The sequence below is a fragment of the Trichosurus vulpecula genome, chromosome 2, assembly GCF_011100635.1.
Source record: "Trichosurus vulpecula isolate mTriVul1 chromosome 2, mTriVul1.pri, whole genome shotgun sequence".
In the NCBI taxonomy this organism is placed as follows: Eukaryota; Metazoa; Chordata; class Mammalia; order Diprotodontia; family Phalangeridae; genus Trichosurus; species Trichosurus vulpecula.
In genome coordinates this window covers 96,519,435-96,547,223 of record NC_050574.1, presented here as the reverse complement: position 1 = coordinate 96,547,223, position 27,789 = coordinate 96,519,435, and the positions used below count along the sequence as shown (strand labels likewise).

Below are 27,789 nucleotides of genomic sequence, written 5' to 3'. Positions count from 1 at the left end.
TCTTCCAGAGCCACATCCTCCATCTTAGAACATAGAATACAGACTAGCTATAGAATAAGAAACCACATATGATAGGAAAGTGCCTGCAACATTGTATTTGTAAGACATAACCTTTATTCTGGACCTTTTAGTTTTGATTTACTTACATTTTCTTTCAAGTAAAAAAGTATTTGAAAATTTGAACCAAGTAATTCTTCCCAAATAATGTCTTTTCTTTTTTAACATTCCTTTTTTAAAATAATTTTTGAGTTCCAAATGCCCTCCCTTTTCCCGTCCTTGGGAAGGCAAACACCTTTATATGATTTGGTTTGGGCTTCATACAGACCAAATCATATAAATCTCAACCTCTACACATAAAGCAAAAAGAAAAAAGGCAGCAGCAGCTAAATGCAAGGCTAGCTTGCAGGTTTCCTTGAAGAGGCACATTTATGAGTTGATGGAGATGGTTTCATTAGGTACCCCCAGGTAAAAATAAACATCATTTCACAGGACACTTGGTCATCTCCTATTACATTATTCATGATAAACATCTGCAAAATAACCACTAGGAAAATAATTGCAGCTTATGTAGCAACATCTATTGCAGTATCCACATTTGGACTCTAAAATTACGGTCCCTGATGTGCTATACAAGGAAGTATAAACAGAACTAAAAAGAAGGATGGGAAGATGACAAACTGGTCTAGACCAGATCTTCAAGGGTCCAAGCTGGAGGCAATACAATTGAGAGCATCAAGATAACTGAAAAAATGGGAGTATAACAAATTCTTGGAACTATCACAGACCTTTCCTCAAACAAGGTACATGAGAAAATATCATAACTATTAACTCATATGCTTATCTTCCAATTTCTACATAATGATCAGTGCCTGGTCACCAGCTTCAAACTGGGCGGTCTACACTCTACCCACCACATCCTCCCCGCCCCCTATACTATATACTGCTAATGAAAATGGAAATTGTACCTGCGTTGCCTATTTATATTATATTTATACTATACTATTCAGCTGGGGGAGGAGTGGAGATTATTTTGGATTTAATTGAATCAATAATAAGTTAATAGAATTTCTAAGGTACTAGAGAATACTCAGAATTATTTCTTTATTCTTCTTTAACTTACTACGTCAAACACAGGTTCACACCCATACACGTGTCCCCAAACGACGTGTCTCTGAAGAGTATATATGTGAGTAGACAGAGATATATATATCTACATATGTTTGTTGTTCAGTCATATCCAAATCTTTGTGATCCTCTTTTTGGGTTTTCTTGGCAGAGACACTGGAGTGGTTTGCCATTTCCTTCTCCAGCTCATTTTACAGATGAGGAAACTGAGGCAAACAGGGTGAAATGACTTGTCCAGGGTCACGCAGCCTGAGGTCACATTTGACCTCTCGAAAAGGAGTCTTCCTGACTCCAGGTCCAGCACTCTATGCACTATGGCACCACCTAGCTGCCCTGTCTCTCTACATATATAAATATATGCACACGAATATACAACAAGCAAAAACATCTACAGCTATTTATCAGTCTTGGCTTATTGTCTAGAAACTCTTCCTAACAATGAGAACATCAAGAACGGGAGGTTCTCCCTCAGGAGGTTGCAAGTCCCACTGCCCTGGATGTGCTGCACAGGGGAGGTTTGGACCAGATGCTTCTGAGGTACATTCTAATAGAGATTTGGTGAAACTTTAAAAATATGTATATCCACTCAAAAGTAAGTTTTGTTCCTTTATAGCATCACCACTATCTTCATTTTCATTACCTTAATTGTGAACTCACTCAAGTTTTGTACAAGTTAAATTTGGTAATGTAGATGAGGGGAAACATAGACTCTTTTTAGAACAAAACAATAAATACTGACATCAAGTCTTTGTGTTTAAAATCCAGAGATCCTTATAAGGAGAATACATTTGCATTTGTGGTCATGTATCCAGATGTCAAACGTAAAAATCTTAAGTATAGTTTTAGATTCTAAAATAAAAAGATTACTCTTTCCTACAGTTACTTTGTAATGAACAATTTGGTGTACTAATTATCCTTCAAGATCTTATTGTAAAACTTTGAACATCCTCTAATAGAATGTATTTCTCCCTCAAAGAGAACACACGCTTTACTTGTCTTGATTACATATTGACCACTGCCATGATGCAACAAGAAGAGATTTGTTTTCATATGCTTCTCACCACACTATTTCTGACACTTACTAGTGTTGGAGAATTTTGATCTGGCCAAAAGGATTCTGGAACAGGCCAGTGACCTATTGGAACCCCAGTTTTAGGGTTTGGTCTGACGTAGATAAGCTTATGACAGCTGTGCCAAGGTTGAGATCCAAAAGGTCTTGATAGTTCTGTCTGTCCATCTGTAGTTAAAGAAAGTATAAAAAATGCATTTATCATTAAATTTTTGACTCATGAATTTAAGCAGGAAAATCAAAGTTGACTATGAATCCACTAACAATTTTTGTTACAATGTAAGAAAATACTCAAAACCAACTAACCTGTGAAACACTACCTCTCTGATAGCTTAAATTCTTCACTGCAGCATCAAAGTCCTATGGTTACCAAACCTACAAAGTATCTATCATCCTCTATTCCTAATAGATCACCTCTGCTAGCAACTTTCAAACTTTTGAGATAGACTCCTTAGAACCTCAAAGAACACAAAGGTAAAATTTTGCCTGTTGAGTTTTATCTCTTCACCCACTCTCTCAGTCACTGTTAAAGTTTTCACATCTCAATATACTGCCATATCAAAATAATTTCTCAGTTCTAATTTTACAACTGATGGTGTTTACTTTAAAATTCTACTAAGAAATTACAGTACCTTCTATGGGGGAAGGATCTGGTCCTGCTTTTTCAAAGTTTATCACCACCCCACTTTGCACCTTTTGCACCAAGGACTCCAAACATTGATTAAGCATTCTTGGAGAACACACAGAATATGAGCGACCTAAAATACAAAAACAAGACAAAAGGCAGTTAGTCATCAAAGTCCTTGCCTTTACTAGACAGATCGAGAGCTATAAATTCTACAAGGGCAGATGAAAACTTTCCTAAAATGCACTCTTCCCAGAGTTGAAACTCCCTACTCCGACCATCCCATTCCCAGCTAAATGTCAATTTTAACTCATTCCTTTACTTATAAACAATCAGCAATACTCCTACAACATGAATTTTAGAAATTTTTACTAACAATTTTTGGACCAGCAACTGTGATATCTCCACACCACAACCCTATCACAAATTATATACCTAATGCAAATTACAATTATTACATGTTATATAATACATATTTCCTTTAATGGCTATATAATAATTAGATTACTTCTAATTCTTTGAAATATAAGCACAACAAAACTTGAGATATACCCAAAGCTAGGAATATTCAATTCAATATTTACCATGTAAACTATATGCAAAGCACGGGGGGAAAATACAAAGTTAGCAACAAATGTGATTACATAACACCATGAGGTACACAAAACGCTTTCCTTACAAAAATCTGGCAAGGTATAGAGTGGAACTATCTATCTTCTTTGTGCAGATGAGGAAACTATAACCTAGAAAGATAATTACTTCTACTAATAAAAACTTACGTTGACATGTTTTAAGGTTTGCAAGGTGCTTTCTGTACATTATGTTATTTGATCCTCATAAGAACTCCTAGCATAAAAATCAGGTCTCTACATTCCAAGTGCAGTGTTCTTCATACTACATCAAAAACCTCAAACAGAACAAGGATCCCAGGTTTAGAGGAAGAAAGCACTCCACAAGTCATCTATCACAATCCCCTCACTTTACAGATGAGAAAACTAAATCAAAGAAGCCATGTGCCTAAGGAAGCTGAGGAAACGTGTGATCTGGGTGGGATCTGACCCAGGGACTCTTTCCCTTATACTGCCTCATCTAAGTCCTTGCACTCACACACCTCAAAGCTCACAGGAAAACCAGCAAGTAACCACAATAACAGACCAACATGCGAGCATCAGAGAGGCAGACAGAAGGAAGGGAACAAACATTCATATAGTACCTACTATGTGACTGGCACTGTGCTAAGTGTTTTACAAATATTATCTTCATTTGACCCTCCCAACAACTCTGGGAGGTAGGTGCTACCGTAACCCTCATTTTACAGTTGAGGAAACAGGTAGACAGAGGTTAAGTGTCTCGCCCAGGGTCATGCAGCTAGTGTCTGAAGCTGGATTTGAACTGTCTTCCTGACTCCAGATCTAGCACTCTATCCACTATATTACCTAGGTGCCTCTCATTGAAAGATGTAACGGAAGGAAAATTTTTCAAGCCATTAAAACTACTGTGAAGTGGAATGTGCTGCCTCCAGAGATGAGTTTTTATCCATATTGATGGTCTTTCAGTGGAGACCAAATGACCACTTGTAGCAGAAGAATTTCTTGTGCAGACATAAATCGGACTGCATGGACCTTGAAGTCTCTTCCAGTTTTTAGATTCTGTTATAAAGCTAATAATAAATGATAATAACTAAAATGTGTGTTAATGAATAAAAACAGCATTTATTAAGCACTTACTATATGTGTCAGTAACTGTGCTCAGTGCTGGGGATATACACATAAGCAAGCAAGAGTCTCCTGATATTTACATTATAGTGAGAAAAGAGAACACATAAAAGGGAAGCTGGACATTAACGCTTACAAATGATTTTCCTTACAATGACCCTGTGATGTAAGTAATGCATCACCTCCATTTTACAAATGAAGAAACTGATGCTCAGAGATACTGGGACCTTCTCAGAGTTGGGAATGAAGCTCAGGCCTGCTTCCAAGGCCAATCCTCTCTCACCATACCATATTCAAAGGCTCTTAGATTTTTATGTCCTCTGGTGAAGCTAATGGACCCCCTTTCAAGATGAGGTTTTTAAATTCATAAAATAAAATACATAGGACATAGAGGGAAGTAATTATACTGAAATACAAATATTAATTATTTTTTAAAACAAGTTCACAGACACTAGGTTAAGAACTACTCCATAGAGGACATTGAATGACGAACTCTTTTATTCAGCAGGTCACAAAATCATTGAAGGGTATGTGGCAGGCATTCAATGGTATTTCTTAAACCAAATGGCAGCCACCCTGTGTCTTACAGCTGGCCTTTCCTCTGAATCCCTTCTTCAGCTCCTGCTTCTATCTTTTCCTATGGAACAAACTGTCCTCTATGATGTCATTTAACCTTAGGATGAGTTTACATGTGAATAATTAATGTTAGCTGAAGCACACATGCACAAATACTTGTATATACATTCTCGGGAGGATTTTTTGCCCCAACTGAGATGAGATTTAAACTTCAGCCCTATTATCACAAATAAACTCCCCCCCCCCCTTTTGCATTGTTAATGGGTTCTTTGGATTGAATTACTTGAAACTCCAGGAAAACCTAAAACATAATAGCAGAAACATAATAGCAGATCAAATAATGATCAAGAAATCCAATAAAGAACTACAGAAAGTTGCTTTCCTTGATCTCAGAATTGTACAAAAATATATGTTCTAAAAGTACACAGGCAACAGAAGACAGGTCACCTCCAGAAAAGCCAGTCCTCCTCACTCAAACCAACCATGTAACAACCTTCCAGACCGGCCAGACACATGTAGCCTGCAAGTGTCTACATCCTGAATCAGTGGGAGCAGAGTATTCTCCCAAAAAAAGGCCCATGGTGTTTGGAAACCTACAAGGTTGGATACTGGAGGAATCTTCTAAGGGACCAGTAGAGGCAATAACCATAAGAAGCAGAGGCCAGTCTGGGCACGGCAGCATGAAGACCAAGACACCCCAGACGCTTAGGACTCTGAACCTCAAATTTTCAGGTAGGTCTAATCTTGGGAGGTAAAGGTTAGCAAAGAAACCTAATACAAGAAGAGGCAAAAGATAGAGGCTTAAAATTTACATACACACACACACACACACACACACACACACACACACACATATATAATATACCTTATAAAACTAAGCATAAAAAGTTAGCTTTTAAAGGAAGAGGATTTCAAGCATTCCTGGGGAAAAGACTAGGATTTAGTAAGAACTGGATGATTATAATAGGCAGCATTAGTAGAGCACTTTAAAGTTTGCAAAGCACTTTACAAATATCTCATTTTATTCTCACAACAACTCTCGGAGGGAGGTACCATTATTATGATCCCCATTTTACAGATGAGTATCCTAATAAGGGGAGAAGCAAAGGTCCTTTCAGAGGCTTAGTGCTTTCAAAGTTTATCTAGAGAGTTAAATAAGAAAAAGAGGATGTAAAGGGGTAGACTGGTTCAATTCTGAGAGTTTTAAAGGTGGAAGAAGAGAAGGTGAAAAGAGGAAGAAAAAGAGAGTATAACTTACTTCTCATAATTGAGGTGCATGAGAATTGTTCAGTGATTTCAGTAGTGCCCAACTCTTCATGACCTCATTTGAGGTTTTCTTGGCAAAGATATCAGAGTGGCTTGCCAGTTCCTTCTCCAGCTCATTTTCCAGATGAGGAAACTGAGGCAAACAAGGTTAAGTGACTTGCCCAGGGTCACACAGATAGTCAGTGTCTGAAGCCTAATTTCAATTCAGGTCTTCCTGATTCCAGGCCTGACACTCTACCAGGGGTGGGGAACCTGTGACCTCAAGGTCATATGTGGCCTTCTAGGTCCTTGGATGAGGTCTTTTGACTGAGTCCAAGTTTCACAGAACAGATTCTTTTAGTAAGAGGATTTGTTCTGTCAAGTTTGGATTCAGTCAACAGACCACACGAGGCCTCAAGGCCCCAGGTTCCCCAGCCCAGAGCTATCCATGTGCCATCTAGCTGCCCTGCATGAGAATAAGAGTATACAACAAATATGGATGAAAGGATGGTGAAGAGGGTAATCAGAAGAACCTCACTCATCTGAAATTCAGGATTCAACTAGGGATTAAAATGGGGAAAAAAAACCTGAAATAGCTGAACAAATTGTGGTAAACGAAGGTAATGGAATATAACTGTTGTAAGAAATGACAAAAAAGATGATTTCAATGACTCCTGAGAAGCAGGATGTGAGGCAGAGTAAAGTGAGCAAGAGCAAAATAACAATTTATACAATGATGATGCGCCGTAAAGTGCTCCGATCAAAGTGATGACCAGCCGCATGTCCAGAAGCCTGGAATGTGACACACTGGCTTGGAGAAGCGATAGACTCACAGTGCAAAGGGAAATACATATTGTTTCACTTAGCCATTATGCGATCTGCTTTGACTGTGCTGATGTGTTACAAGTTTTGTTTTTTCTCTCTCAGCTTTAAGAGAGAAGGGGAAGACCTTGGAGGGCAGTGATGGTGATGGGGGGAAAAAAGAGAAAGAAAGAAATTTTAAAAAGAGAGCCACTGAAATATTTTTTAGAAGTACATGGGAGAACAGAGGGTAACACAGGCAAGCAGGACAGTTTTGAAAGTAATGGACAGAACTGAATAAATTATTTTTCAAAGCAAGCAGTGTGAAATAAGAGTGTTCTGCCATGTAGATGAAAATGGTCATTCTTTTGGAATTTAGCTCAATATTAACAAACTAGACACCAAAAGGGAGATTCTAACATACATTTCTTAAGTAGATATTTGCAGGGTAAAATTATTGGACCATAGTTCAAAAAGCCCAGGAATCTGAAAATCTGCCCAATAATTATTAATCCAAACCTTATTATTTTAGTTGTTATAAAGTCAATAGAAGCTGTGTCCTTTCCATAAATGCAGTCAATATTAGTTGAAAGACATGTTATTAAAGTTCTCAAAGTAGTCATAACCTATGCATTTATCATATATGACCTTTAGCAAAAGGTTATTTTGAAAAACACAAACATAGCAGTCAATAATGAAACACACACTCAAAGACAGCTTTGCTTAGAGGACAAAGTATAAAGAGGCCTGGCATTAGCGTAGTTTAGAAACTACATCTGTGCTGTGCCTTGTTCATTAAATGTCACGGTGAAAACAAGTTAATAAAATTAACTTTACAAAACTAAACTGATCTGGAAATAGAGCTACTATAGTCAAATGATGGTATTTTTGCCCAAAATATATGGGGTCCACATGTGGTAGGGAAGGAGAAGGACTAGGAATATATATAGCACTTAATAACAATTAAGCCTTGTACTATATAGTGACATCAACAGATGTTGCTGAATTCATATAAGGCCTCTTTACTATTGTACTGTGACTTGTTTCATCATAATTCTATATGTATTAGTTAACTATCGGTTCTATAAACTACAGATTTGACTCCCCTACAGTCTCAAAGTAATACCAGTCACGAGAGATGGGTAAGCAACATTTTACTTTTACAAATGTGCCAAAATGCATTATACTACATTAAAAATGAGCTTTAACCACCTGAAAATCACCATTTGTCTTATGACAGCATATTAAACCACATTTCAAATAAAACTTGTCTTGATACACTACAACAGTAGACCAAATTTAATCAAAATCAATTAAAATCTTTTAAAGTTATGGAGAAATTTTGACAAGAACACATGAAATCCTAAACCCTAAAAGTTAAGCCTTCATTTGGTTTGGTCAACGCTTGCTCTCGTAGACCAAAGCAGACACATGCACACAAATGCATAGCCCAGAACACGGCCCTCTAAGTGTGTAAATTCTAGAGTAGCACTGTAATTAAATCTAGGAAAGCAAAAGAAGAAAAATTCTAATTTTTGAAATGAGCTAACAATGAAAGGTTAAAAGATGAATTTATCTAACCTAGGAAAAGTTAGGATTAAGCCTTTTAAAACCTTCCTATACATAAAAAGGTGATAAAGAGCAGCTTTCCTCTACTTCCACTACTGTCAGTATAACTAGAAGGATCTGTTATGTTTTAAATATAATTTTCTAACATCCTACAGTTCCTGAGAGACTAAAATATAGGACCAGGAAAGGTTGCAGACTCATCTGTTTTGGAGGTTGAACAAATATTAAACCAAAAACAAAAGAGTACAAGAGATAGCTAGTTAGCAAAAATTGTTTTGATATAGAACTGCCTAAAGGGGGTGGGAATATGTATTTATTAAGAGACTGTGTGCCAGACACTGGGTTAAGAGCTTATCTCATTTGATCTTCACTACAACTTTGTGAGGTAGGTTCTATTATTATCATCCCCATTTTACAGCTGAGGAAACAGAGGCAGAGATATTAGGTCATTTCCCCAGAGTCACACAGCTAGTAAGTGTTTGAGGTTACATGTCTTCCTGACTCCAGGCCCAATATTCTGTCCACTATGCCAGCTAGCTGCCCAGGTAGAAGAGATTTATTATTAGATAACCGCAAGCTTCCTTCTGGTCATTCTATGATTATGCCATTTTATTATACAATCCTGAATCTTGCTGCCCAAAGTCACTCTTAATATTCATACAATTTTACACAATTCTGCAAAAAACAAAAACAAAACTTAAAGAGAAAAATGCAGAATTTTCAACCTGTATACATGGCATATGTACAACTCTGGGTTTTTCAATCTAACAAGCAAAAAAAAAAAACCCTGAAAAGTTATGTACATCTGAGGTAATATTACAAACATAATGAGCTGAAAAAAGAAGAGGCTGGACTGTATGATCTCTAAGGTTTCTTGAAGCTCTAAATTCCATCACCTGAGGTTTCAAAAACTGTGTCAGGCCTGCAAATGGCATAACCTGTAAGGGAAAAACAGGATGAGGCATGTGGCAGGCAGATCAAACTGCCACACCACCACTCCCCCAATCACCGTTCAAGCACGCCCAGTGGAAGGGTCATCAGCAATAATATCAACCAACTGCCACTGATAGAAAAGCTAATGATAACAACAGATAGGTCCATCCAATCAGCTCCACCCCCCAAACACTGCTTCCAGCCTGAGTCTAGGGAAGCAACCTTTGTAGAGGTTAGAACTGACAACTACCTCTTCAGGTGCTATAACCCTTGCCTTCTCTTCAGCCAAGTACTTGAAAAACAGAAAAGAAACTTGCCACCAAAGTCTTTGCAACCATCAGAAACTGAAATGTTTTTATTCACGGAAATGACATGAAAGATGATACACACTAACGACTGCTGGGCCTTGACATCTGACTTACAGAAGAAGCTTCCTATGTATGTTGTCTTTTGCCATGACAAAGGTTTCTTGAGAGCAAAGATTCTTACTTTCTCTATTTGTATTGCCAGTGCTTTGCACTTAGTAAATGTTTAATATTTTTTTTCTATTCATTCACCCATACACACACACACACACACACACACACACACATACACACACACGAGCACACATACAATTTCAGACACCCGTGGTCAAGGTGACAAGGGCGGTGACAACAGTATACCAGACTTTACATCTGCATATCTCAGATAAATTGGTTCGTGACACAGCTTGCAAACATCTCCTGACTCCTCTGACCTTTTGAGTTATTTATTAATATCCACTGAGCATAGTAATTAAGTAGTCTGATTTTTAAGTGGAACACAAGGTTGAAAGAGATTTTTACCTATCTCCTTTGTCTCTAAGACAAACTGTATGTTTATGTCTTTGGATATCCTATTCTTAAAACATTTTCAAACAGAAGCATTCTGCAATCTTCCTCAACGGTTCAGTCCAATAAACAGCCTTTACAAGAAATTCTTCTAAATCTAACTTCAATGCTTCCAACTGATGTGGGAAGGCCTCTTCCCCTTTAGACAGATCTAGATCTGGAGGTACACTCAGAGGCATCTAATTCAACCCTTTCATTTTATAGATGAGAAAACAAAAGCCCAGAGAAGTGAAGTGACTTGCCATGATCCCCTGGATAGTACTGGAGAAGGGACTTTTGAACGCAGGGTCTCTGACCCCAGAGTCAGGTTCTTTTTACCATACCAGTCTAATAACTCTACATTGTAAATCTCATACTAGTTATTCAATACATATGAGAAACATCTAAGCAGCTTTGAATACTTCCATTTGCTAGTTAAGGATCATGAAATACTGCTATTCAAAGTGTCCATGCAAGCCAGAGGCCCTCAGTGACTAGAGGAATTTTTAAATGCTCTTAGGTTAGCACCAACTAAGGGTTTGTTTTTATTTTTAAATCAAAAACCTTACCTCCTGTCACCTCACACATTGGTGTGATTGCAGAATCATCTAGAGGTACACCTGTCAACTGCTCTGATTCAACAGCCATGGTGCCAGGCAACCGCAACACTAATGCAAAAAGTCTCTGATCCCAACGGAAAGGTTCCTTGGTCAATTCACTTCCAGGCAAAGGTGAATTAAGAGGTAAGTGGAGCTAAAAAGAAAAAAAGAAAATTACAGTTTTACATCTCAAATTATATGTTAACATAACATTAAGATACTCAAAACACATAGTAAAATAGAAAATTAAATACCAGGGGGAAAAATGCTTTGCAAGCCTGACTTTGAGGACCTCTGCTGGGAAGTCTGCATTACTACAATGCTTTTGCCACCAAACAAATGTATCTCACTTCATACAATTACGTTCCTGAACTATCTGTGTAAATTTCCTATTTTTAAAGCCAATCATGCATTAAATACACTAAGGTAACTTATTTACTTAAAGGAAGCGTGTGGTAAAGATTGTAAACATCAAGAATTCTTCTATGCTGTAAATAACCATCTTCTAAATTTATCTGATTTTAATTTTTTCACATTTCAAGAAGCAATACATATGTTTACTATCCCTATAGATAATCTTTGCTAAACCAAAAGTAAAGGACTTTTGACCTTACAAAACTGGTCATCTGGGGACAAATCTGTTCTACATTGTTATAAGATTCAAGCTTTTTCTGTTAATTTATCAATTCCTGGAGAAGGATAAGCTACAAGAGAGTGACAAGAAGCCCATCCCTCCCTGATAACATCTACACCTTTCAAAATGCCTTATTTTAAGAAAAGAGGTCTGTTAGAAGTTATTTTGTTGCTATCTTTCCCCAAATACCCATGATAGGGAGATAATGCCAGCAAGACATTTCCCTATGTAAGATCAAAAGGCTGCTACTCCATTATTGTCAGTTAGTGGCTATTGGATGGAATCAAACTTTTGCTTATCACCATCTGGCTGAGTCAGATGGCAGTGGCAGTGGGGAGCAATGTAGAAGAAATATGGTCCAGGGTATACTAGTTAGATCCTTGACTCCACAGGCTCTTTGCTACTTCAAAAAGCAGTCAAAATCAATATGCCACTTTGGTCATTCCCATTCTGGGTTATCCATGCATGAAAATGCTACAGGTGACGCTGAGTCCTGACCCTTCCCCTCTTCAAATACCATCAATTCTGTAATTTGGAAAGAATGTGTGCTATATTCACAAGTCTTTTTCTTTGTAGCAGCACAGACTCTACAAAATTACAAATATAGGCAAGATGCACTGGATAAGTACAAGGCCTATACCGACTAATATAGTTAGCTGCTCAGAGCACACAGTGTCTAGGATATGAAACAGACTTGATAGTCGATGGTCCAGGACAAGGGCAGGAAAAATACCAAAACAAGAAAGATAGCAAAAGCAATTCTGGCGTATGATATACAGGAGAAAAATGGAATCAAGTCTACATAAATATTATAATATAAAGAAAAGTCAAAGCATAAATAATCCATAATGCAGGTAATATAAATGAAAATTATTAGGTTGATACAATGCTAAGTCTCCCATAGACTACATATTCAAATAACTGAAAAGCCAGAAAGGTCTAAAGAATACTTCCAAATAATAAATATCCACATAGACTGTATAGTATAACCTCAAGCTTTTTTGAAATTTTAAAGATTTACTCATCCCAACAGTTGTCATTTCTTGGTTTTTCTGACTTCTATGTGCTAACCAGAATTCCCAGAAGTTACGTGGGCAGTCCAAAGGAAATAGAGTCAAGAAAAGAGTAAAGGTCACACCACAAATCTCTGCTAATCAATCCTCAGGCATCTACTAAGCATCTACGGCATCCCAGGAACAACAATAAGACAAAAAAAGAAACTTTTTTGCTGATCTTATGGAGCTTACGTTTTATTGGAAGAGATGACAGGTATATAAACTGAAGTATGTAAATTGTAAATAAAAGATCATAAGAGAAGAAGGGAGAAGGCCCCAGGAACAAGAAGGAACAGGAAGAATCAGGAAAAGCCTCACACAGCGGATGGTATTTGGGCTGAGTTTAGAAAGAAACTAGTGTTTTTAAGAGGTGGAAATAAAGGGAAGTGCATTCCAAGGCTAGGGGAGAGTCTATATAAAATAATGGCACAAAGATGGGAGATGGGTTGTCTTGCATGAGGAACATCCAGAGTCCCAGTTTGGCTGGACTATAGAAAAAATAAAGAGGAACAATGTGTAAGAAAACTGGAAAGGTAAACTGGGGCTAGATTTTAAGAGGCTTTAACTGCCTGTCAGAGGTGTTTATATTTTATCCTATAGGCAAAAAGACTTGTAATTTAGGATGGAGAGGGAAGAGATCTGAAGGTAGGGAGATGAATTAGAGGATATTGCAATAGTCTGGGCAATTAGGGCTTGAACTAGGACGATGACTGTGCAATTAGAGAGAAAGGGATGGATAGAAGAAATTTTGTGACAGTAGAAACATCAAGGAGGTAGTGAGGTGTCTCAGAGGACAGAGTTAGGCTTGGAGTCAAGAAGTGGTGTTGGGTCATTTTCAGTTGTACCCAAGTCTCCATGACTCCATAAGAGGTTTTCCTGGCAAAGATACTAGAGTGGTTTGCTATCTCCTTTTCCAGCTCATTTTACAGATGAGGGAACTGAGGCAAAAAGGTTAAGTGACCTGCCCAGGGTCACACAGCTAGCTAGCAAGTGTCTGAGGCCACATTTGAATTCAAGTCCTCCTGATTCCAAGGGAGTCTAGCCACTGTGCCACCTAGCTGGAGTCAGGAAGACCTGAGTGCAAATTTGGCCTCAGACACTTCCTAGCTATGTGACCCTAGGCAACTCACTTAACCCTGTTTGACTCAGGTTCCTCATCTATAAAATGAGCTGGAGAAGGAATGCAAACCCCTCCAATGTCTTTCACAAAAAAAGTCCCAAAGGAGTCATGGAGAGTCAAACACAACTAAATGAAAGAAATGTCAAGAGTCGTTAACTGACTGGATACGTCAAAGGGTGAGAGACAGTGAGGAGTTGCGGATGGCTTTAAGGCTGCAAATTTGGGTGGACTGGAAGAATCGCAGTATCCTCAACAGGAATAGCAAAGTTTGAAACAAGGGTGCATCCCAGACACAAAAGATGAGTTCTCTTTCAGATATGTTGAGTCTGAGATACCTATAAGATGTCAAGTTTTAAATGCTCAATGGACAGCTGGGGATGTGCAATTGGATCTAAACAGAGATACTATAGTGCTAGGTCAATATCTGTGGAAGTCAGCTTTGCTAGGTCACTAAGGACCCCTAAAACAGATTTATAACAATGTTTCAGGAAATTCAAATTCCCCAAATCTTCATTTTTAAGCACAAACATTTCTTAGGTCTTAAAAATCAAAAGTATCTCAATGTCCACAATTTTGTATACATGGAATCCTGGGCAGACAATTATCTGGACCAAGCTTTGATACCATTCAAACAGCTAGTCCTTAAGTAGCAGAACCAAATCTCTTAAGCCCAAGTCTAGACACTCTCTATCCCAGCATGTGGCCATTTTTGAAAGCTGTTTGAAAACACAAACTTCAAAATGATACCACTGACTATATATTTTAACATTTAAGAGGGAATATCATCTTAGCTTACAGCTTTGCTCATAACTAACTATCCTAGAGACATAACTTCTATCCTAGAGAGCTAAAGAAGGGACAATTTAGAATTTTTGCTCTTTTACAACTACAGCATTTTTAAGGTTTAACCTTTGGTGTAATTAAGTGATTTCAATGTGAAATGAGTCAGATTCATACAAAACCCTCCAACTTCCAGGGACCCCAGGGGCCACCTAGTTTGCTCCAAAATCTCTTCCAAGAAGGCATCCATTGCCTCTTGAGGTAGCAAAGGTCTTTTAGGCATTTTCAAGTGTATTAACCAAGGTTTTCCCCTAACAGTAAACATACACTTACCTCTTCGTAACTTCTACTCATTGCCTTCTGAGACCAAGAACAAGTAAAATCGCTCTTCTTCTAAGAGACAGTCCTTCAAATAATTTAAGTACTGTTGCTCCTCTCCCCTCCCCACTACTCCCACTCTTAAAACCTATCCCACCAAGTCTTCCATTTCTCACACTAAACATAATCAATTCTTTCTGATGACTCTTAGGAGGCATGACCTTGAAACCTTTCATCCATTTGGTCATCCTCCTTCTGACACTCATCAGTGGATCAAATGCCTTTCAGTGCCCAAAGCTGAACACAGTACTCCAGATGTAGTCCAACCAGGCCAGAAGCTGGTTCTGTCTTAAAGCCCAAAGTTGCAATGGCTTTCTCAGCTACTCTATCACTCGGCTGACTCAGACAGAGCTTACTCTTCACTTAAATTCCAAAATCATTTTCAGATGAATGACTGCCCACCCATACTTTCCCCACTCATGGTACAGGTTTTGAAGCCAAGTGTAATGTTAATATTTATCACCATATTTTATCTTAATTGATTTACCCCAATGTTGAGATCTTTTTGAATTCTGATTATCGTCCTATACATTAATGAGCCCTCCCAGCTTCATGTCATCTGCAAATTTGTTAAGCATGACATGCCTAGACCTTCAGTACAGGGCCAAGCAACATCTAGACCCCTGAGGCCCTCCTGGAGACATTCCTCCAAGCAATGAAACATTAATAACTCCTTCTTTAGACATGGTTGGTAATTCATACAGTTCAAAATTCATTTAACTGTACCATTAACCAGCCCACATCTCATTATCCAGAGTTTCCACAAGAATAGTAGTATCATTATCCAGAATTTCCACAAGAATAGTAGGATAAGAGACTTTTTCAAATGTTTTACAAGATCGAGGTAAACCTCATCTAGAGCATTCCCTATGACTTACTAGTCTACTATCAAAAAAGGAATAAGGTTACTCAGTAAGGCATGACCTAGTTTTGATGAAGTCATATTGGTTCCTTGCGGTCTCTACTCATTAGATGCCCACTAATAATCTAATAACACATTCTAGATTTTTATACATCCAGTATTATCATTCAATGTCAAAAATGAACATTTTAAATTTAATTTTTAAGTAATTCATAAATATATTTAGTAAAAATAAAGATTTTTTTTAAAAGCAAGGCTATATAAGATGGGCATACCAAATCTAAACCAACACTGCCCTTCTTCAAGAACTTTAATATGTTTAAACTGATATCTCTAGTTACATATACATCTAACTGTATTCACAGTGCTCAGAAAAAGAGATGGTTGAAAGTTATTAAAATCACTGGTAAATTTTGGTTTGGTTCTATAAACCCAAATCCACCAAGTTAGCACTTTTCACTGAAGCAGTCCTTAGAGCTAATGAAAGAAAGGAAGGGAAAGTAAGTATTATGCTTCCTCTTCCTTTCCTTACTTACTACAAGTGTCAAGGACCACAAGGAAGAGAAAAGATGGTATGTATGAGTTTAGGATTCTAAGGACCATTAATCAAATGACTGAAAAAAAAAATCACACATGATTCATTTTCAAAATGCCCACATAAGGGATAAAATTGTGTTTTAACTTTCATCAGGTTAGCATTTTCATCAACCAAGCATATAGGTGCTGACACATAAAATTAAAACACTATTTTAAAAATTAATTTGACTCCAATTAAGATTTCCTATGTGGGTATTTTTAAAAGGGTAGAGACATGTTAGGATCACCAACCCATATTATCTTCGATTAACATCATTTCCACTTTAAAATTAGGCAGAATGGCTCCATTCTCCTCTGTAGGTCACCTTAACCCTCACCTCTCCGCCCCCCCCCCCAAGCCTTCCTTTCTTCCCTTGGAATTTACTGCATGTTTTTTCTCTTCTCTCCCCCCACCCCTCCACCTCCCCATCAGAAACAGATTTCCCTCTACAAGGAAATTTCCCTCTACGAACTCACACACACATACAGTAGAACACATTTTTAAATTTCAGAGACCTTAGCTGATGACAACTGTATTATTAATATACCATCAACTGAGAAAACACATGAAAGAAGCTGCAATTAATTCCATTAGCTTGCATTTTCCTCAACAAAAAACACAAAATCCCCTGGTTTGGCATTTAAAGTCCCTCAAGCACTATGGGGTGGGACCGGGGAAAGGAATAAGCATTTATTTATATGGTGCCTACTACCGGCCAACCACTGTGTTAAGTGCTCTGTAAGTATCATCTCATTTGATCCTCAGAACAACCCTAGGAAGTGGGTGCTTTTATCATCCCTGTTTTACAAGTGAGTAAAATGAAGCAGACAGAGGGGTTCAGTGATCAGGCCAGGGTCACACAGCTAGAATGAGTTTGAGGCTGATTTGAGCTCAAGTCTTCCTGACTCCAGGCATTTTGTTTGACTTTGATCTCATAGCAACCTTCAACCAATGCCAACCAACAACTCCTTTGTAACTTACAGTCAATCTTAAGAAAGCGTACAAGCAATTAATACTTCAGTGGAAAACAATCCTCTCATCTATGTCTTGAGGCAAGTTGGACCCGTGCGTTACTTGGTTACCATGAGTTTGTGTTATTGTATAATGTCCTCATGAATAAAACATTTTCTATAAAAAATACTACAACATTCACATATCCTAATTCAGCTGACCTTAATCCTAATTTCTTTGAATCAGAGGGTGCTACTGTGCATCATTTCTAAACTCTTCTGAACAACCATACATAAAATATTGAAAATTAACAATTCAATTCATAATGTAAAATATGTAGAATAGTATACACACATGCATGGAATTGCAGGGTTAATTTACACTTCACTAGTATGAGTTTTTAAAACAAAAACCTAACTCTCTAGAACCTACAGGGACTGAGTTGCTCAGGCAAGTCAAGTTTTCAACATAACCCAAAGTATATTCCTTCACATAACCAAAGTTCATTAAACATAATCTAACCTTTTCTTAGTGGTCATCAAAAAAAAGATATACATACATATATATTGATACTCATATACAAAAAGGAATATGCTTCTCTCAACCTCAGTTTCCCCATCAGTAAAAGCAGAAGGGGATGACTAAATGAGAATTCAACCACTCAAAAAGTTCAATAAAACATTATTATTTACTATATAAAAAATGAAGGGTGCTTACAGACCTTTTATCCCCTCTTATTCCTAGTTCTCAAGTGTTTCAAATATCTCAATCCCAGACATGACAAACAAAAAATTCAAGACAAAAATAAATGATTTGAGGCCAGATACGCTTAGACAAAGTCTGATTTTCTGAGTCAGACTCAGAAGCTTTTAAATCAAATGGGAACTTGGACATCACTGAGTACCAACTCATCATATTCTAGATGAGCAAAGTCAGGCCCATGAGTTCTGAGAGCCCATGCTGTCCTGCCTCCTAGTGCAGAGCTTCTCCACACTACTCTACACAGCGTCTTTTTCAAGGGAGGACAGTAGCATCATTCCTTCAACAAGTTTGTTGATGACTATGTACAATGTATAGCATCTTCAGAATAACACACTGTTTTACTAGCAGTAGAGATCATACAAATTTCTCCCTTACAAACAGGAGCAGAGTCGATTACAAATCATTTATGAAGTACTTGTAGCACCCAGCATTGTGCTATGTGCTGAAATATCAATAAATAAAAGACATCACACCCTTGCACAATAATTGGGAGAGACAGTAGCACAGACGAAGCAGAGTGGTAATAAATGACAATACAATACTTAAAGGTAAGATTCTGTGGTACATTAAAAATGCACAGAAAGCAAAGATCATTGAGCACTAGAATAATAAAGGGCAAGTTTCACAAAGGGGCTGAAGCTAGAGCTAAGGAGTTCAAAAGGTAGACAAGACTAGATAAGTAAAGAGGAATGGAAAGTGCATTCCAGGCTAAGAAAGCTTTGTAACCAAAGTCTTGGAAACCAGGATTAGCTAAGGGTGGAGTTGGAAAATAGAAGCAGAGAACCAGGAGCATAAGGCACATATCAAGGCACAGTCAAGAGATGAGGAAGCACCGGCAGGGCAAGGCAGACTATGGACAGTCTTGATGAATTAGATGTGAATTAGCATTTCATGTGACAAGACAATTAAACACACCTGAGCAGACTTAACATAGTAAGAACAAGAGGGAAAAGAATACAGAATGGATTTTGGGAGTAAGCCAATGGGTAGAAGGATAACAGAAACCCATGATGACCAACTGAATCCAATCCAATCTGCAGTTACCAAGCAAGTAGATGATTCTGGAATATAAGGGCAAGGACTAGCTGGCAGCTGGGGGTGCAGTGGAATTGACACTGGGCCCAGAGTCAGGAAGATCTGGGTTCAAATTCAACCAGAAATACGAATTAGGGCAAGGTACTTATCCTCTATTTGCCTGTTTCTTCATCTGTAAAATCGGGATAATGATAGTACCTCTCAGAGTTGTGAGGATCAGATGAAATCATATTTGTAAGAAGTGCTTAGAATGGTACCTGGCATATAATAGACACTATATAAATGCTTATTCCCTTCCTTCTTGTTCTCTTGAAATAGGATTAGAAAAACTAGGACAAATGTATTTAAAAGTAAGAACCAGAGGCCAAAGTATAAATGGTAAAGCGTGCATGGTATCAATGTGTTGAGAAACTGTTAGTTTGGGAATAAAGATAATGACTTTAGTTTTGGACAAGATGAGTTTAAGCTATAAAAACATTTTGATGGAAATACCTTCTAGGTATTTAAAATACGAGGTCAGAAGACAAGTCTGACTAAAAGATAAAGAATTTTTCATTTTAGTCATGGACAAAAGCAAGTACATCTGCTACAAACTTATTTCAAAGCTGGTAGTGAAACCACAAGATTGAGCTCTTGCTGCGATTGTTATTAAAAGAGAGAGAAAGAGAGAGAGAGAGAGAGACAGACAGACAGATTGACAGATTGAATAAGGTTATTTCTGTCATAGCTTTCCAAGAATCTTAAATAATTGTGATATATACCTAAGAAACGTTCTGCTGGAAGACAGCCTTTAAAGGAGCATTTGGATCTACCAAAATCACATGCTTTATGATAATCTAAAATACACACAGTACTACCTTGTACTCTTTTCTGCCTTTTAGGTAATTGTAAGATGATGAAAAACATAGTCCACCACAGATTATTACTTTAAAAGCTTACCAGCTCCATATCCATACCTTTAAGTGCATATATGCCTAGTAATATGCTAGGCCCTTATGTTTCACTGATTACTGACTGATCCATACACACACACACACACACACACGTGTAGATGAGTTTCATAAACATTTTATAGGGATGAGAAAATGGCCATGTAGTTAAGCAGCTCATGTTTTCAATTGTATTTCTGGGGACATTAATAGAAGTTCAAGATTTTTCCCAAACCTTCAGTATTTTCTTGGCTTTAGACACTTGGTGAATCAATACCAGGATGCCCTAGCAATTAGGTCACCTTCCATACAGATATGCATTTGTTCTAATCCAGTCGTTCTTCTCATCTTTGTTCTCTTTATTTGTTCTCTTTCTACTTTCTCGCTACATCTGGCAGTGTGGTGTGGTGTCCTTGGTGGTGAAAAAAGTTGCGACAAAAATGTTTACAGATCTTTTTCATTTCACTTGATGGTTTTTGTGAGGTCGTCCCCTCATTTTCATCCTTAAATGCCCTCAGAATGACTTCGCTTTGTTGAGCCCTGGCCAAGCTTTCTTTAGACCTGTTTGACCCTCTGTTGCTTATGAGCACAATCTTCCATCCTTCTTCTCTATGAGACTTTACAAATGGCTTAGCATTTTAAGCCAGTTGTGTCATCGGCTACCATCTCCCTCTGCTTGTTGAAGGTTTGTTAACACTAAAGCATTTATGAAAATTATTATAATCAGTCACTTTTCTTTCTCTTGTCTGTTGGCAATAACTTGTTGAATGTCAAGAATAAACTGTTTCCATTTCATGCAATGTCGTTTTCACATTTTCATTCTTCTCGTTTTGTGCTCGTTTTAATCTGTTCTAACATGAAAGTAATCTGACTGTACAACTGATTCATGAACCACTACCGTATCAGTTAACACATCATTTCTGTCTGTCAAAATATCATTAGTTTCTTTTTTGGTGATGCTATCCTGTCCTCTCAATGTGCAATTCTTTTCTCAAAGAAAATATTAATGCTATTAGAGGCATGAGGCTTCTGCACAGTCTAAGTCTTTGGTCTCTCTCAATCTTCATTACAGACCTGTGTTTTCCAATTAGCTATGTGTTGAAGTCACTAAGCATCAAAGGACATGTTGATGTATTTTGGAGGGGTTTTTTTTTTGAGATCTTCATCCTCTGCAACAGATGCTGGTGCATTAAGTGCAATTCTTTTAGTGGTGGTCTTTCTGCAAATACTTATCAAAAGTACAAGATAACAATATGTCCTATGAAATTATGTGTCTTATAGTCTTCAGGTATGAAATAAAAACTGCCAAAAACTTTATTTACCCCTCCAAGGAAAGCCTGTCAACCATCCTTTAATTTGGCAGCAACTTCCTTCTTTTATCTGTCTTTGTTTCTATAGCAAGAATGTCAGGGAGATTACGGACCTACAGGCAATGATGTCAAAACTCATTTTACAGCCAAGAAACTTGAAGCCCACAGAGATTAGGTGATTGTCCGAGGTGGTTCTAGTCCTATAGTCACATGGCTACTTGATGATCACTGGACAGGGATCTCAAATTGATAGTACAAATAACAAAATCATGTATTTAGAGATAGTATGAGAACTGTGATTCTTAGCGAGAAGGAGACTGCATGTAAAAGGCTGAGGGTCATTTCCTATCTTTGTTTGATGGGCTGCCATGACCAAAGAATTCATCAACAATCCACCCAACTCCTGGTGATGAACTTCTCCCTATGCAGGCAGCCTCACCCTCAAAGCAGACTATTTGTTACCAGGGAAAGGGGAAGAGAATGGAATAAGTATTTGTTAAGCTGTTAATTCCGGTGCCTGGCACTGCGCTGAGTGCTTCCCAAATACCAGCTCATTGGATCATCACAACAGTCTTGTGAGGTAAATGCTTTTACAATCTTCATTTTATAGATGAGGAAACTGAGGCAGATAGAGATGAAGTGACTTTCCAAGAGGTTGGCTTTGAACTCGTCTTCTGGACTCTAGGTCCTATGCTCTACCTACTGCAGGACCAGTTGCCTACGATTTAACTAAATGCCTTTCCAGCAAGGCAGGCCCTGTCAGAGCATATGATCCACTGACAGTTTTCTTTTTCTTTTTTTCAAAAATTTTATTTTAAACTTAAATAATAAAACTTAAATACGAGAAAAGAAAAAGAAACAAACTTAGATACAAAATTAAAAAAGCACTGACATATGCACAGCAGAGTCTTCCTGTATTTTTCTAAGTCCACCAGCTCATAATTTCCTGCACCACAGCAATATTCCAACCCCATACTGTCTAGTTATTTTAAATATTCTAAAACAATATTAATATGGTTGACATATAATGTAGTTTCCCTATTTTTCTCTTTTAATTTATTTTAGCTTTAACTTTGTCTGAGATCATGATTCCTACTGTTCCTTTTTTTCCCCTAACAAATTCTACTCCTGATCTTCATTTTATATTTGTGTCTCTTATTTCCTATCTCTCCTGACTCCTCTACTTTATTTCTACCCCCTACCTTGCCCTTGTATTACTTAACCTATCCTCTCCCCCTCCAAGGACTCCTCCTTTATCCTCTTCTCCCTCCCTATCCCCTTAGCTTTTTATTTCTTTTTGAATTTAGAAGATTTTTATACCTTTCTAAATATATATGTATTGACACAGTTTTCAAGAATCCAGTTTCACCTTCATACCACGATGAAGCTTCATTCAGAGTATGATTGTAGAAGAAAAGTAAGCCTGGAAGCTTTTAACATATCTAAAAGAGCCTAATATCTCTTTCTGGCTATGAATCTGTTAACTCAGGCTGACATTGCAAGCCATTAAAAACACAAGATCATTTTCAGAAAAATGACAGCTACGCTTCTCCCATCTTGTGACTCTAAAGTTGATTTTTTTAAGCCAAGTGTAAGTCTTTTTACATTTATCCCAGTTAAATGTCATTTTTATTAGGCTCAGCCCAATGTCTGCTTGTCAAAATCTTCATGAATCCTACCTTCAGTAAGGAAGCTGCTAGCTATCCTTGCAGCTTTCTGTCACATGCAGTGCATTGCACATAGCGGATGGGCACTTAATAAGTGTCTACTGGATCAATAGTTGAGTTTCTAGAGTACAGGGCAATGTTTAGAGTACTATGGGGTGGGTATAGTACGGAGAAGAGAAAATGGCCCCTGTACCTATCTATCTTAAACTGGCAGCACATCACATAACTTTCAAAGCTATTTCACCTATAGCCTCACCTAATATTCACAGCCCTATGGCTAGACAGGGCATACATCATCCTCATTTTATAACTGTGGAAACAGACCAGAATGCAAGTGACATAAAGAAGGGATAATTTGAACTAGAACTTAGGGTTCAATATTCCAGTGTGTTTTTTTACCCATTGTAGCACAGAAATAAGAGGAAATTGTTAATTTACAGAATACTAAATACAAATTGTACGACTACATGAAACAGGTGAAGAAAGCACACAGATTTAACATTTGGAGGAAGTTTTACACTGTCTATATAGGTGGGAAAAGCACTAGGGTCTAACATGATAAAGGTTTTGGCAAGTGTTTAAAGGAAGCTCAGTGAATGGAAAAAGCAAAGGTGATGTGGACAGCCTGAGCAAAGCTTATACACCCAACTGAGGATGGAATGCACACTAGGCACTCCAGGAGACCAGATCGTCCACAGCATACCGTGTGCAGCTATAAAGATCTGAGAGAGTAAACTCAACAAGGACTGGCTAAATAAGAGGCTCAAAGACCACAGCCAAGAGTTCAGAAAAATTTGAATGCTAATAAGAGGTTTTGGTAAACATATTGAGTCAGCATGGAGCATTGAAAAGAATACAGAATTTGGAGTCAAAGAATGGGTTTACAAATCCTAGTTCTACCATTTAATAGCTTCACTTCTGTTCACCTCACCTCTCTTCCTCATCTGACCAACAAGGAAGAAGAAGTTGGACAGGACATCCTGCAGGATCTCTTACAGCTCTTTCCCTTATCATAATCATACGATTAGGAGATCACGATGACATTTTTGCACATCAGGAATTAGAAATGACCAAAAAGGAAGCAAGGCAAGAAGTGGGCCATTGACAATCAAGTTCCAGTAATTCATGAGGAAGATAGTGAAACCTATAACTGATTTTCAAAGACAGAATAATGGGTAGAAAGATAAAGAGTATGAAAGGAAGGGAAAAACCCATGATGCTTTATAGTCACAGGGGAATCAAAAGACAGAACAAAACCAGGGATAGCTCTAGGATTCTATTCTTATGAAGAAAGAGGTGACAACAAAACAAGTAAGTTAAAGCAAATGAGAATATTTAGGCACAATGAATTAGATAAGAGTGCCAGGCCTAGAGCCAGGAAGACCTAAGTTCAAATCCAGCCTCAGACACTAGCTGTGTAACCCTGGGCAAGTCACTTAACCCTGTTTGCTTCCGTTTCCTTACCTGTAAAATGAGCTGGAGAAAGAAATGGCTAACCACTGTAGTATCTTTGCCAAGAAAATCCCAAGTAGTGTTATGAAGAGTGAGATACAACTGAAACAACTGAACAACATTAACAGATTAAAAAATAAGAGATTTTGTTTTCCCATGTTGATTTTTATGACGAGGTTTTGCATATATGAAGAAATCCAATTATCAGTAAACTGTGGATTTGGACACAAGGGAAATCAAGTAAAGTTGGGCAAACATAGGCATCGTTCACAGAATCCAGAACTTAAAGAACAATCTCCCCTATGAAGAAGTAAGGTCCAGAAACATCCTCCAAGTTAAATCAACATATACTCTGATACTCAGTGACCTTAACACAAAGGCAGCAATTGTTGCGGAAAGGAAGAAATGAACCGGACAGGTGGCATGGACAGGACCACAGTGGCAGTAAAACAGCAGAGCTGGGATTGGATTCCAGGTCCTCTAATTCAAAGGCTAGGGGTCTTTTACAGAACACCACACACACCACAGGAGCACCAATCACAAAGACCAAGGGGCTCCCCTAGAATGTACCCTTTTTTGGTAATACACAAACATTCCATAAAATACTACAAGTGTTAAAAAGGTTTTCACATATAAACAGCAGCCTGAACTTCTCACCTGGACAAAGGCCACACCACCAGACCTGTTCTCAAGACACCAGCTATACTCACGTGGGGTAGACCCTGCCTGAGTGGCACAAGGAACTGAATCCGAGCTCAATCTTCCCACCAAACTGTGCTCTCCCTTCTTCCACAGTGCATTAGAGTGCATTCCACCACAGGTACTCCCCCTCACAACTACTTACACATCTTCTTTATATTCCTTCCTATTTCTCGTTCAACTCTTAGCCCTACTACATCAGGAAAATCTTTTTCAATTTCTTTCTGGGTACTTTTAATCATGGCTAACAATCTTAAATGGAGCATCTAGGTGGTGCAGTGGATCGAGTGCCAGGACAGAAGTCAGTATGACCTGAATTCAAATCTGGCCTGAGAAACTTAGAAGCCGTGTGATCCCAGACAAGTCACTTAACCCTGTTTGCCTTAGTTCCTCATCTGAGCCCGGAGAAAGAAATGGCAAACCACTCCAGTGTCTTTGCCAAGAAAACCCCTAATGGATTTACAAAGAGTCAGACACAACTGAAACAACTAAATCACAGTAAGTAATCTTAAATAAAGTTCTCTTACAGATGTTCCTTTATAAAGGAAAAGTTCTGAAGCAAAATTAGACAAATGACTAGAGTTATGAACTTCTTAAGTCTCTATCTTCTTCAAAATCTTCACAACAATCATAATGTACTTTCCCACAAGTCCTTACACTAAAAATCCTACTTTGATCCCTTATCATGAAGTGACAGTGACCTAGGCAAGGAAAATTTGCAAAGGCTTCAAATACTGGCAGCAAGACACAGATCAGCTTAGCTAAATTTGGAGAGATTCAAGAGAAGGTGAGCTACTGAATGAGATAAATTTTTTTGATCATAGCAACTCATGAAATCATCTATTAAGCCATGAAGGGATTGTAGTCTTATGTAGAGTATCCATACAAGATGAACTCGCCCTCAAGTAACATTATTCAAAATAATCTTGGGTAACATTACTGACTTTTTATGGAGATGTCCAATTATTTCAGGTGTATCATGGGTTTAGTAGGCTTTCTGTATGCTAGTCTGAAAACTTGTGCACCACTTCTAATGTTATTACTAATATTTAAATGGATTGTAAATTCCAAACTAATTTTAAAACAAACTTCTATAACACAATTATGAAGTAGTTTGTGAACTGGGGACTTACATGATCTACTATGCAGCTGTTCAGACTAATTTACCATATTTCATAGACACAATGTTTCACTTCATTAATGAAGAAATGGTCTATAATTAATTGTCTGTATGGAAGCAAAGAGTAAAACTCCAACAAATGGTTTTCAACTCAACAAATATTAAATGTCTCCTATGCACAAAGCTCTCCACTAGAAACCAGGCAATAAAAAGATAAAAAATGATACTTTTCCTTCTAGGAGCTTACAGTGTAAAATGATGCACACTATGTGTACACAAATAAGCAGATACAAGATAAAGTATCACACAGGCCAGTAAGAACCAAGCAAACTTCTGAGAAATTTGACAAGGAAGAGATCACTTTTACTTGGGGGAGATGGAGATCAAAGCATCCAAGTTGAAACTCCAAATGTAAGATTTTAATAACAAGAGGAATGAAGAGAATAATTCATAACAAACATAGGAGAAATGATATGTATCGAAGCACAAACATAGAAGAAAGAAGGATGAAAGTGGACTAGAGAACAGTTCAATTTCACTGGGAAAACAATATGTTCAGGGGAGTACTAAGAAAGCACCTATAAAGATATACTGGAGAGCAAGCAATGCCCAGAATACAGAACTGACAGATATGACTGTTGAGCTACTGTCCAAGAGAAGGAAACGATTATCAGGTACCCACTATGTGCCAGGCATTGTGCTAAGCATGTTACAAACATTATCTCATTTGATTCTCACCACAACCCTGGGAGATAGGCGCTATTATTATCCCCATCTTACTGGTTAAGGAAACTGAGACAGAGGTCAAGTAACTTGGCTCAGGGTCACACAGCTTAGTAAAGTATCTGAGGCCGCATCTGAACTCAGCCCACTGCTCTATCCACTGTGCCACCTAACTACTTCTTTTACTGTCATCTAAATATATCAGTAAAAGTTTTTGGAAACCTAAAAAATAATTACATGAGAAGGGTAAGATAACTGAGAATTTATTAATAGGAAAACAACCCCTCTCCCATCATTATTTTGTATTTCCCAGGTTGTAATGTTTTTGGTAAAACTTTCCAGGTTAACAATTTTGATGGAGGTTAGAGCAATAGAAACTCAGGTTTATCTACCATTAAAATTATAATAGTTTCAATTCTTATGTGACAGGATAGGGGTTTTTAAGGTTTACTCATTTCATGTGAAGAACCTATGTGAAGGTCAACATAGCAGGGAAAGCAAGTATTTTAAATACTTCCTATTTTTCCTATTGTTAAAAACATGAATGCTGTCCTAATCATTAAGCTCAAAGAAAGATGATAAAGTAAAAATCACAACTTTTGATGTAGACTTATTCTTCATCATAAT

General features: G+C 37.7%; 1 protein-coding gene across 2 annotated transcripts in view; it reads right to left on the bottom strand.

The window, feature by feature from the left end:
• INTS6 (integrator complex subunit 6) overlaps positions 1-27,789 on the bottom strand; it is an 83,529-nt gene that overhangs the window by 19,227 nt on the left and 36,513 nt on the right. For both annotated transcript variants that reach the window (XM_036746757.1, XM_036746758.1), the window contains 3 exons: positions 11,079-11,262; positions 2,827-2,952; positions 2,208-2,362 (listed from right to left, as the gene is read on the bottom strand). In XM_036746757.1, the coding sequence (XP_036602652.1) occupies positions 2,208-2,362; positions 2,827-2,952; positions 11,079-11,262 (465 nt within the window). The remainder of the gene's footprint in view (positions 1-2,207; positions 2,363-2,826; positions 2,953-11,078; positions 11,263-27,789) is intronic.